The 11,849-nt window shown below is 48.9% G+C and overlaps 2 protein-coding genes across 2 annotated transcripts; both read left to right on the top strand.

Moving 5' to 3' along the window:
- Positions 1-909: 909 nt before the first annotated feature.
- LOC100828609 (U-box domain-containing protein 33) lies at positions 910-5,217 on the top strand. Its single transcript, XM_010237695.3, has 8 exons — positions 910-1,402; positions 1,827-1,948; positions 2,108-2,229; positions 2,385-2,489; positions 2,684-3,053; positions 3,161-3,307; positions 3,388-4,665; positions 4,755-5,217. The coding sequence occupies exons 1-8, from the start codon at positions 1,198-1,200 to the stop codon at positions 4,974-4,976; spliced, it is 2,571 nt and encodes an 856-aa protein (XP_010235997.1). The 5' UTR covers positions 910-1,197; the 3' UTR covers positions 4,977-5,217.
- A 571-nt stretch (positions 5,218-5,788) lies between these two features.
- Positions 5,789-11,497, top strand: LOC100844679 (signal peptide peptidase-like 4). The gene is made up of 14 exons (XM_003570388.4): positions 5,789-6,100; positions 7,480-7,638; positions 7,728-7,839; positions 8,204-8,320; positions 8,454-8,605; positions 8,694-8,876; positions 9,314-9,348; positions 9,504-9,660; positions 9,738-9,791; positions 9,877-9,969; positions 10,049-10,191; positions 10,469-10,539; positions 10,831-10,914; positions 11,012-11,497. The coding sequence occupies exons 1-14, from the start codon at positions 5,954-5,956 to the stop codon at positions 11,143-11,145; spliced, it is 1,641 nt and encodes a 546-aa protein (XP_003570436.1). The 5' UTR covers positions 5,789-5,953; the 3' UTR covers positions 11,146-11,497.
- The last annotated feature ends 352 nt before the right edge of the window (positions 11,498-11,849 follow it).

Here is an 11,849-nt window from a genome sequence, read left to right as displayed (position 1 = left end):
TAAGCACAGCAGTGTGAAATTTCGAAATTTTGACCATAGATATGTTTACCAGTCTCTCCTTCTCCTATTAAATGACTTTGTATTACAAGTATTTATATATTTTTTAGCCATAGATAATTTCATATTTTGGCGAAGAGTATCTATACGTTTTACTCGACGGAGCGAGTACATAGCGGCGATCATTCATGGTCGAGAACACCTCGAAGTTTAAGAATCATCACTGACGTCAGGGTGTAGCCCGAGTCCTTTTTTGTTTGTTTTCTGTAGTACGTGTCAGTTAGTGTGGCGATCAATCATTAATCTCTATCATATGCTGCATGCTTGTTCTGCTGTTCATGTACTCGTAATTACATATGCACTTATACATCCATCGATCATGCAGGGATACATGTTCATTAAGAAGCGTCTAATTGCGTGCAAGCTTTAATTGTCACTCCAGTTTTATATATACGCCGCAAGTCAAAGCATATTCACGCAGGTCCGTCGGATATTCCTTGTACGGGCCTCAACCATCGAAGTTGTCAACGGGGTGCATGCATGACATTAAGCGGCATGAAATTAGATCCGGTTGTAACTATGTACACGCATTCTCGCAGTGTTCAGTACAATCCTGTACTCTGTACTCCGTACAAATTTTAAGCAGGTCAAATTATCCAAGCATATCGGCGCGAGTCAAACGAGTCGATCGAGACGCCACAGCGTGATCCGGGTCCATCTGCCAGCCCAGCAACCCGGAGGAAAAAAGGTACGGGGAATATCCACCCTTCAGGCCCACCAGTCAGGAACTCACACTCCGGTCCCTGTCATACGGGGGCCCACACCACGCCCCTCTGTTCCAACTCCCAACCTCTCCCCGTGTCTGTTGTGTCGCGGCTAAATCCAGCTGCAGTTAATAACTACTCCTACCAGTCGCACTCCGGGAAGACGAGAGAAAGCAAAAGCCTATTAATCCAGCGTGATTTCTCTTTCGCCTGCTTCTCTTCGTCGGCTTCTTCCTCCTCCCGCCGACCTCTCTTCTCTCCTCCCCCTCCACGTCGCGTCATCCGCGTCGCCATTTCCCTCCTCTTGTCGCCTCGCCCGGAACGCGGTCGCATCAACCAATCAGTAAATCTCGCGGTAAACGGATCGAAATCAGCAAGATAGGAGAGGAATCACGTACGAGCAGTCAGAAAAGAGCAGGAATCGCTAGCTGGGGACATGGAGGTCGGAGGAGGAAGCCACGAGGAGGAGGAGGAGGAAGAGGTGCCGGCGGCGGTGGTGTACTGCGCGGTGGGGAAGGATGGCGGGCGGGAGTGGAAGGCCAACCTGCGCTGGGTGCTGGCCAACTTCCCCCACCGGAGCCGCCGCCGCTTCAGCCTCGTCCTCGCGCACGTCCACCGCCCGCCGCACCGCGTCAACATGAGTATGTTCTTTAATCCTTTTCCTTCCTTTTCACCTCTTCTGCCTTCCTGCCTGCTATGCAACTCCCAAGCATCGATCAAGCATGTGAGTAGTTAGCAAAATTGCAATGCGGTCAAGCTCCCCAATCCCCATGCTCTCTCTACCTGCCTGCAATATCAAAACCCCTTTCTTTAGTTGTCATGAGATATATGCTCGTCTGAAGTTAATTATCTTTACCAACTCTGTTCTTCCGAACGTAGAAAACATTTATACTCTGCGACGATGAAATTAAACACTGCCTTGGCCGCACGTACTGTTAGTGTGAACTCTTTCTGAAAGTCCATGCATGTCACTTCAAGTATCTCCTGCCATTCCACCTTTGGAATTCTCTCATCTGTGAGACATGTCTGTGGTGCATATGTACGGATGGTGGGCCTGCTTTGCAGTGGGGGCGTGGGTCCCGGTGAGCCAGCTGGCGGAGCACGAGGTGGCCGCGTACAGCAAGCTGGAGGAGGACAGGGCCAGCAGGGCCCTCGACGACCTCCTACACATCTGCACAAGTCAACGGGTTCGTCCCTTCCTTCGTTCAGACCAATCACAGCTCCCTTTCTTCTTCTTCTTCTTCTTCTTCTCTGCATCGTTCGTTCATCATCCATGACATAAGCAATTGGTGGTTAGCTGGATCAAATGGTGAAATTGAGGTGATCGGTTGTATGATTTGTATCAGGTCCGGGCGCGCAAGGTGATCGTGTCGGCCGACGACGCGGCGAGGGGCCTCGTCCGGCTCGCCGACGACCATGCCGTCGCCGAGCTCGTCATGGGCGCCGCCTCTGATCGGGCCTACACCAGGTACCCTTGACTAGCTACCTACTCTATCCCTTGGTCATGGAGTTCACACCATACATTACGAACTCGGACCAGTACGTACGTGTCAGTATATGCGAATTTATTCTTTGGATCGATGCACATGTGATGGAGAAATGGATCATGGATGGGTTTGTCAGGAAGATGTGTGCGCCGAGGTCAAAGAAGGCGGTGACGGTGCAGCGGAAGGCCAACCCCGCCTGCAGGATCTGGTTCCTCTGCAAAGGCAACCTCATCTGCACCAGGTACTAATAGTGCTAGTAGCATATCTTCAGAGTTCAGATTAAACTGCAGAGAACCCGTTCGTATGAACAAGACATTGATTTTTTAATGGCGAAACATTAGCAAAGTCTGATGTAAAAAATGATATCAGTACTGTAGTTTTACCAGCAAGTGACAATCCATGGTGTTCTGAAATCTGAATTTCGGATTGACATAGGGAGGCCGACGAGGTGGGCCTGAACAGAGCAGAGCCATCCACGAGCAGCTCGAGCCCCAGCCCCAGGTCGTCGTCGGCCGTTTCCGACTGCTCGAGATCGAAACCCTCGATGCCGTTCGGTATGCACGAATCGGCATCGGCCGGCCCGACGACGCTCCGCCGCCGGACTTCCAGCAGGGATGCCGACAGCGACAATGCCACGGATCACAACGGCGCCGAGGATGATCATCTAGGTCACGACGCGTCATCATCATCAGCTGCCGCTGCTGCTGATGTCGTCGGAGCGTTCTTCTCCACGGCGCCGGCGGCGTCTGGGCTGCGAGACGCCGAAGATCAGGACTCGCCGGCGCCTTCGCATCACGGTTCTTCGGTACGTACGTGTGGAGGCATTGCAAAGATTCTTCATCTGGAAATTCGAACCGTGTCAGCGTGTGTTTTTTTGCCCTTCCAGGTGCTGATCGAACCGTACATTTTCAGGATGGTGCCGGCGAGATGGACGACGATGCGTTGTACGAGAGGCTCAAGGAGGCGCTCGTGGAGGCCCGGAATCTGAGGCACGAGGCATACGAGGAGACCCGCCGCCGGCAGAAGGCCGACCGGGACCTCGCCCACGCGTCCAGGATGGTAGTACTCACTTGCTTCGATCGATCAAATGTGGTGTATATAAGCATGGCGTGGTTCTGAATGTCTGAGCGGTGGTGCAGGCCAAGGAAGCGGAGAGCTCGTGGCAGGGCGAGGCTCGGCGCCGGAAGGAGACGGAGGAGAGGCTGGCGAGAGAGCGCGTGGCCATGGAGCAGGACAGGCGGGACCTGGACGGGATCCTCGAGAAGATAATGGAGGTGGACGGCCGCAGCGCCGAGCTCGAGCTCCAGATCGCCGACTCCGAGCGCGCGATGAGCCAGCTCGACGTCAGGCTGTCCGAGTCGTACGGCGTCCTCGACGCGCTCCGGCTAGAGTGTGAACGCCGAGAAGAACCTGCAACCGCGGGAGAACCATCCGTTCCCGAGGTGGACGTTGCTGAACAGAGCATGAGTTTCTGGCGGCTTGGCTTGTCGGAGCTGGAGGAGGCCACGGGGCATTTCAACGAGTCTGCCAGGATCGGGGGAGGCGGCGTGTACAGGGGGAGCCTGCGCGGCATGAGCGTCGCCGTGAGGATGGTCTCCCCGGAGGTTGCCGTCGACGAGGCGCGGTTCACGCGCGCGGTGGAGGCTATGAGCAGGGCTCGGCACCCGGGCCTCGTAACATTCCTCGGCGCGTGCCCGGAGGCGCGCGCCGTTGTGCACGAGCTCGTCCCCGGCGGCAGCCTCGAGGACCGCCTCGAAGGTAAAGAAGCCCCGACGCTCTCGTGGCAGGCGCGGTGCGGCGTCGCGTACCGCACGTGCTCCGCGTTAGCCTACATCCTCTCGACGGGGGCGGTGCACGGCGACGTCCGCCCCGCGAACATCCTTCTAGAGGACGAGGGTTGCTCGTCCAGCAAGCTCGCCGGCTTCGGCACGCGCGGGCTCGTGGCAGCGAAGGAGCGGCGGCGTCCCGGCGGCGTGGACGTGGCGTACGTGGACCCGCGGTGCCTGGCGACGGGGGAGCCGACGCCGCGGAGCGACGTGCACGCGCTGGGGGTCGTCCTGCTCCGGCTGGTGACCGGGAAGCCGGCGTTCGAGGCGAGGAAGGCGGCAAGGGACGCCGCGGCCGGGAGCACGCCATGGCACGAGGCCGTGGGTCACGCGGGCGCGGGCGGGTGGCCCGTGGAGCGCGCCACGGAGGTCGCGCTCCTCGGCCTGAAATGCTGTGCCGGCGACGAAGACGAAGACGTGGCCGGTGGTGGCGCGACGGCGGAGCAGCTGCTGGAGGAGGCGCGGGGCGTGCTGGAGGCCGCGACGATGGCGGCGCCAGGGAGGACGTGGTCGTCGCTGTCTTCGGCGTCGGGGGCGGGTTCGGAGAGCGGCGGCGGCGCCCCGTCCTACTTCCTCTGCCCGATCCTCAAGGTCGTCCGGCATTCGTCCATCTCTGATGTAATATCCATGGTGATGAACTGATAGATCGCCGGGAACTGATAGGGTGTTCGCCTGTGCAGGAGGTGATGAGGGACCCGCAGATCGCGGGCGACGGGTTCACGTACGAGGCGGAGGCGATGAGGGAGTGGCTCGGCAGCGGCCACGACACGTCGCCCATGACCAACCTCAAGCTCCCCACCGACGAGCTCCTCCCCAACCACGCGCTCCGCGCCGCCATCCAAGAATGGCGCCACACCACCACGCCGGGCACTAGTAGTGCCTCCTCTGATCGCTTCCACTGACGACAAGCTAGAGACGATACGTTCACAACTCGTTGCACGCAGACTAGCAAAGGCAACGTCGGGAAATTTCCATGTTCCCGACGTTTCGTGTCCACCGCCTCGTGTGTAGAGAGCGGTGTACTGTACAGAGAATTTTCAGGAAAATTTATTCGTTGAATTTCAGGTAAAAATCTGTTTGTTGACTGTCGATGGCAAATTCAGGGTTACATTTGTGATCTAATTCTGGTTTACTAACTGACGATATATTGTGTCGAACGGCACTGCTGACTTTTACGTTTTAACACACCGGGTTTTAAGATTGAGCGTGACTATTTTTCAGTTGCCTGATTTTAAAACAAAAGACCTTCTCAATTGCCGTTTCAGAATTGTTGATTAAGATTTGAGGTTCATCCACGTTCTTCCATCTCTCACATGCTATCGTTAGACTAAGATTTGTGAGAAGGGTTTAATAACTTTATGTTGGTTTATTTATGTGAAGAGATTATTTTATCATTTCTTTTGTTACACCATGTGTAAACAAATTGCTTACGTGGACGGCCAAGAAATGGTGGTATCAAAAATAGCATTTTAATAAAAATAGTAAGTGCTACTATAGCGTATTAAAAAGGTCTTAAAATTATGATCCAGAATAGGAGTAGTACTGTTCGCAAAAACAAATTAAATCCAGAATAATACTGCAGCAGCCAGTCGGGCAGCGTGGGTCCAGTCCACTCTTCTCCCGTAGTATCACACTGACTGGCCAGGACCCACTTCCTACCTCCCTGCTCCCCAGCAGAGCCGAGGAGTAGCCAAGCCTCCGCCCGCCGATCGATAGGACCGAGCTCGCGTGACATCACCTCACTCACAAGCAGGCAGGGCAGGCAGATCTATCTATCCCTTCCTCTTTCCATTTCCCAAACTCCCTCAACTGAATTCATCCATCGATCGTTCACACCTCCACACACCGCGCGCGTGTGTCCACCTGCTCCCGAAGCGTGATGGGCGCCGGGTCGCCGGAGACGGCGGCGGTGGCGGCTCTGCTGGTGATGGCGGCCGCGCTCGCGGGGGTGGCGGCCGGCGGCGACATCGTCCACCAGGACGACGACGCGCCCAAGATACCCGGATGCTCCAACGACTTCATGCTGGTACGCTACCTCCCCGCCCCCCCTCCTGCTAGTCTGATCGCTGCGAGGGGCGGAGAATTCGGGGGTGGCTCCGGGCAGCCCGAATTCTCGGCTCCGAGCTGGGGCAGTTCCGATTCGGGCGGGACCTTCGGATCAAGCTAGGGTTTTCAAGCTGGAGTTTTCAGAGCTGAGAACCGTCGGGTCAGCTGCGGTTGTTGGGTACCTGGACGGGGGAGTTCGGCGACGCCGATTGCTGCCTCGAATTAGGAACACCACCCCGAGCTTCGTCTGGAGCTCGTAAGTCTGGTCTAGTAGGCTGCAGAGCGAGAACTGCTTGGAGGGTTCGGGTTTGGTGTTTTATAGTGCAAGCTGAAGGAGTTTGCGTTACTAATTAATTGCCTGGACTAAGCTGAAGGAGCTTGCGTTACTAGCTGCCTGGACTAGGCTCAAGCTCAAGGAGGCTTGCGTTACTAACTGCCTGGACTACTCCTGTTATTGGTGCTATTGGTTAGGGATTATCGTCTCTTCGTATCGTGATGAGACAGAGTACCAGTGTGCCACCATACAGGCTGTACGAGGCTTAGTTTTGTCAATGTAGGTTCAACAAATGGTGGGTTTTAGGCTTAGAAATCAGAAGTTTTTTGGATTCTCAGTGCAAGGAATCATGGCTATTACATTGCACGATCTGTTAGCTAGTTCCTGTTAAGTGCTCGTGGATAAGAATCCATCTTTATCTTGAGCTGATCGAAACTAGTTTGTAAGCTGCTGTAGTTTCCCTGCTGAGGACATTTTCAAGATATACTGGTCTGTGATATGAAGATGTTCCGACAAGTAGCATGCTAGCATCATAACAAGGTATTGAGGTCCTGGAGTCCAGGACCTGGAGTGATGTGGGAGAATGCTACAACCTCAATATTTTGGTCCATGGTCAACTGGTTATTTATTTCCGACTTCCACCCAGTTAGTTGCTGATACACTCCTGTGCATGTAATCCATTCGAACAGTTTAACCGTCCACTTATCCTTTTCATGCTATCTAATCTACTAAGCTATTTATCATGAGCTCCACCTGGACTTATATCAGCAAGTTAGTAACTCTGAGCTCCATTGTATTTAGCTACTAACTATGGTTCCCATGTCCTGTTGGGTTACCACTTACCTGTACTGGGGTGGCTATTCGGCTGTTAGTGTTCAGTCTGCAATTAGAGGGATCTAAGACCCTGGCTCAAGGGCATTACAATTGAAGTTTGATAGTATCATCACTTTGTTAATTTAAGTCGTGTGTCATAGTTTTATTTGACACTTGATGCCTAAAAATGCTACTGAATTTCTTAGAGATATGCTGCACTCTTTTACTTTTAATTTTTACAGTCACATTTTGTGTCCTCGCCTTGTTATCAGGTAAAAGTCCAAACCTGGGTCAATAACAGAGAGACTGATGAATTTGTTGGTGTTGGTGCTCGATTTGGCCCCATAATAGAATCAAAGGAAAAGCATGCGAACCGGACAGGTTTATTACAAGCCGACCCTTTTGATTGTTGTGCCCCTCTCAAGGAAAAGGTTATCTTTCTGGAAACTGATTTAGCTGTTGCAAATTTTAGATAGTATTATTACATTCTTATGTAGTGATTCATTATTCCTTTGCTTAGGTTGCTGGAGATGTTTTGTTAGTGCGAAGAGGAGGTTGCAGATTCACCACAAAAACTAAGATTGCCGAAGATGCTGGTGCTTCTGCTATTATAATCATGAATAATCGCCATGGTATGCCTTAGATATGATTTTTCTCATAAAATTCTACATGCAATGTTTTCCGATTATGACCGTTGTTGCTAACTATTTAATTAGAAGACAGAGATATTGTGATTTGGGTAATGGACCAGCAAAAACATTTGTCTGACAAGGCATATACCATTGTTCACCACTAGATTTTTTGTTTGCCATTATAAATTTATAATCCTACCAAATACTTTTCAATATTTCATTGGACAATCGTTTTACATAGTTGCATGTACACACAATTAGTGTTATACATGTGTTGCATATATAGAAGAGCACACTTATGGCTCATGTCTTGTCTCTTGACCCATGCATGCAGCGTTAACAAATTGCATCTCACTGCTTGCAGAGCTATACAAGATGGTTTGTGATAAAAATGAAACAGATCTAGATATAAATATACCTGCAGTTCTTCTGCCACAAGATGCAGGCACCATTTTACAGGGGCTTCTCTCACTTGGTCAAGGTAAATGTTTAGGTCTTTCAATCTCGTGCAATATCTAACCTCTATATTCGGGTTTGTGTTAATATCTATATATATTTTTGCTTTACTATAATATGGCTAATGGTTATATGTTTCTTGTTATCAAACCTCCCAGTTTCAGTACAGTTGTACTCTCCAGATCGACCTCTGGTTGATACGGCAGAGGTATTTCTTTGGCTTATGGCTGTCGGTACCATTCTCTGTGCATCATACTGGTCAGCATGGAGTGCTCGAGAATCAGTTATTGAACAAGAAAAGCTTCTAAAGGTTCTGAGACGAAGCTTATATGATTTACTGTTTTAGATTTTGGATTTTTGAAAAGAGGAACTAACATACAGATTATTTGGACGGACAGGATGGCCATGAAACTTCAGTGAACTTTGAGGCTGGAGGTTCTAGTGGCATGGTAGATATCACCATGGTGTCGGCAATATTGTTTATTGTGGTTGCATCGTGCTTTTTGATAATGCTTTACAAATTGATGTCTCACTGGTTTGTGGAGCTCCTGGTGGTTATCTTTTGCATCGGTGGTGTAGAGGTGTGTGCGATCATCTTTTTCTTGAGATTATACTTCCTTTAACGACGTGTCCAGCGTAAATATTATTTTTTGTTGCGCTTAGTCAAATAGAAAGTGTTTATGTGTTCCCACACCAAATTAAATGTGCAGCTCACGAAGCACTGCAATTTGGAGAATGGTTAAACTAGGCCGTTAAATCTGATTAAAAAAATATTATTTTCTGGAGAGCATTGAAGCACATCCTTTTTAATCTGTACCTCTTGATTTCATACATAAATAAATTATCAAAAACCAACAAATAGCTTTATGGTAGCTGTCGAGTGACCAAGCTCTAGTACAGCAGCAGAACGAATCTTGATGCTGTTTTGGTAGACATGCTTCCGTAGTAATATCTGTTTTGTATATTTGATCGTCCATTTCTCGAGCTCTTGACATTTATGTTTTCCTTGTCTATTCAGGGTTTGCAAACATGTTTGGTGGCTTTATTGTCAAGGTACATTTGTGGTTCTACAAGATACAATTGTATTTCTGGGTTAAGATGCACAATGTTGATTGTCTCAGTTGTTCCTTTAATCTGTTGTTTTACAGCCATGGTTTAAACAGAAGGAAAAAAGGGCATTACTGACCTGAAATTGTTGTATCTTTCAGATGGTTCAAACCTGCCGCAGGATCATTTGTGAAAGTGCCATTTTTTGGAGCTGTTTCGTACCTTACATTGGCAGTTTGTCCATTTTGCATTGTCATTGCTGTTATATGGGCTGTTTATCGCCGTCAGCCCTATGCTTGGATTGGGCAAGATGTTCTTGTAAGTGCAGTTCTATTTTTTGCACCCTCCATTTGGGATTATTCTCTGTTGATTAACATCATGACTTCTCCCTTTAGGGTATTGCACTGATTGTTACTGTGATCCAAATTGTTAGGATACCTAATCTTAAGGTAATTGTTTCTGCTCCTTGGCTTGTGCTTTCGCCATGCAGTGAAGGACTTTGATGCCAATTTTATTTATGCTCATAATTGTCAGGTGGGGTCTGTTCTTCTCGGTTGTTCCTTTTTGTATGACATCTTCTGGGTTTTTATATCCAAGATGTGGTTCCATGAGAGTGTGATGATTGTGGTATGTACAAATTAATATTGTCATATTCTTCTTTTACTGCTCGATAGACATGTTAGTTATGCTTGTACTCTGCCTGCAGGTTGCACGCGGTGATAAGACTGACGAAGATGGTGTTCCCATGCTGTTAAAAATCCCAAGAATGTTTGATCCGTGGGGTGGATACAGCATCATAGGCTTTGGTGATATCCTTCTTCCTGGACTGTTGGTTGCTTTTGCGCTCAGGTTAGTATCAGAAATTTGGGATCCCTGCATGTCATATGTGAAGTTCGAAAAAAAGGAGGGGTGAATTTCATAATTAGAGGCTGGAGAACAACTACCAGATGTGGATTTCATTAAGAAAATGGAAGGGTGATTTTATAATTGTCAGCTGAAGAGCAACTATCAGCATCACAGCATGTGCATTTTCTCATTGCATCTGCAGGATGGTTACTTGAGTACCAATTGCTTTGAACTTATAGCTATTCAGCTTTCCATTTGGTATTTACCTTCCTTTCTTCAGGTATGATTGGGCTGCCAAGAAAACCCTTCAATCTGGTTACTTTTTGTGGTCAATGGTTGCCTATGGTTCTGGTAAGACATTGCCGCTTCCATCTCAACTATGCATTTCTAGAACTTATATGGAAATTTCATCCTTAATGAGCACGTCCTAGCTTATATGGAATAATATGATACAGAAAATTCTGAAGCAAAAGTATCACAAGGAATAAATGTTTTTCTCTCCACTGATGTCTCTTTTCAATGAATAAATGAGTTAATGCCCCCTTTCTCAAGTGCTTCATAAGGCATATATACTATTGTCTCCTATACGTATTGTTGTTTTCGACCTGATGTTCTGACATATTGTATATTTGTCCTCTTCAGGTCTTCTGATCACATATGTCGCGTTGAACCTTATGGATGGGCACGGGCAACCAGCTCTTCTGTACATCGTGCCTTTTACACTTGGTAAGGAACAACACGCCCTTTTTGGTGGCCGACTAGTTCCATAGCTTCACACTTGACGTACCCGTGTCTCGAAATAAAATGCCGTAAACTACTGCAGGCACCTTCATATCACTCGGCAAGAAACGGGGCGAGCTCAGAAACCTCTGGACAAGAGGACAACCTCCGAGAATCTGCACACACACCCAACATCCCTCGAAGGAGTCCTCCACTGCTGCTGTAACCTCGTCGTAGACTGGCTAACCTTGTAGAGGCGGCGCGGTCATGGAGAGTTGTACTGATGTAAAAAGAAATGTGTTTTATCGTGGTATTGTACCATGGATTGTCTTTCTGGAGGCGGAATCGTGACATCAAATATGTACTAATTAGTACATTTTGCTAATTCTAATTAGGCTCATATACTCCAGTAGGAGCTCCTGGTTGTGAGACTGCCTATTATGGTTATCTGTTGTCATCAGTAGCATTTAGTAGACGTCCAATGTGGGTTGTAATTAGTTACTCAGCTGTATATATAGCTTTCTCGTCGCATAAAAGGTGAGGGAAGCATATGAATCTAATCCATGGCTCTTGAAGCAATTTCCTGAAACTTGTTAGTACTCATCTTCTATGTTGGTTCATATATGATCAGTAATGGGCATAAAAATATGAATATCCACAAGGGCAAGCAGCCATGAACCCCTAGTATTTTTTTTCCCTTTGGCTGAGTCTGCTACTACACGTGGCAAGAGCCTACTGGTTTGGCCGGTGCAGGTGATGGGCACATCGTCATGTGTTGAACTTTGAACTCTCGTTTCTAAAATTCCAACAGGAGGAAGAAAAGTGGTTCGTTCCGTGAACCAGAACTGCTACGAGTATTATTTTTCTTCTACTCGAACAGCCCTAAATACGGGCCATTTTCACCTCGTGTTAGTACCTGATGGGTGAGGGGAGGTGATGGA

The sequence above is a fragment of the Brachypodium distachyon genome, chromosome 3 (genome assembly GCF_000005505.3).
Source record: "Brachypodium distachyon strain Bd21 chromosome 3, Brachypodium_distachyon_v3.0, whole genome shotgun sequence".
NCBI lineage: Eukaryota > Viridiplantae > Streptophyta > Magnoliopsida > Poales > Poaceae > Brachypodium > Brachypodium distachyon.
This window is presented reverse-complemented; position numbering and strand designations above follow the sequence as displayed.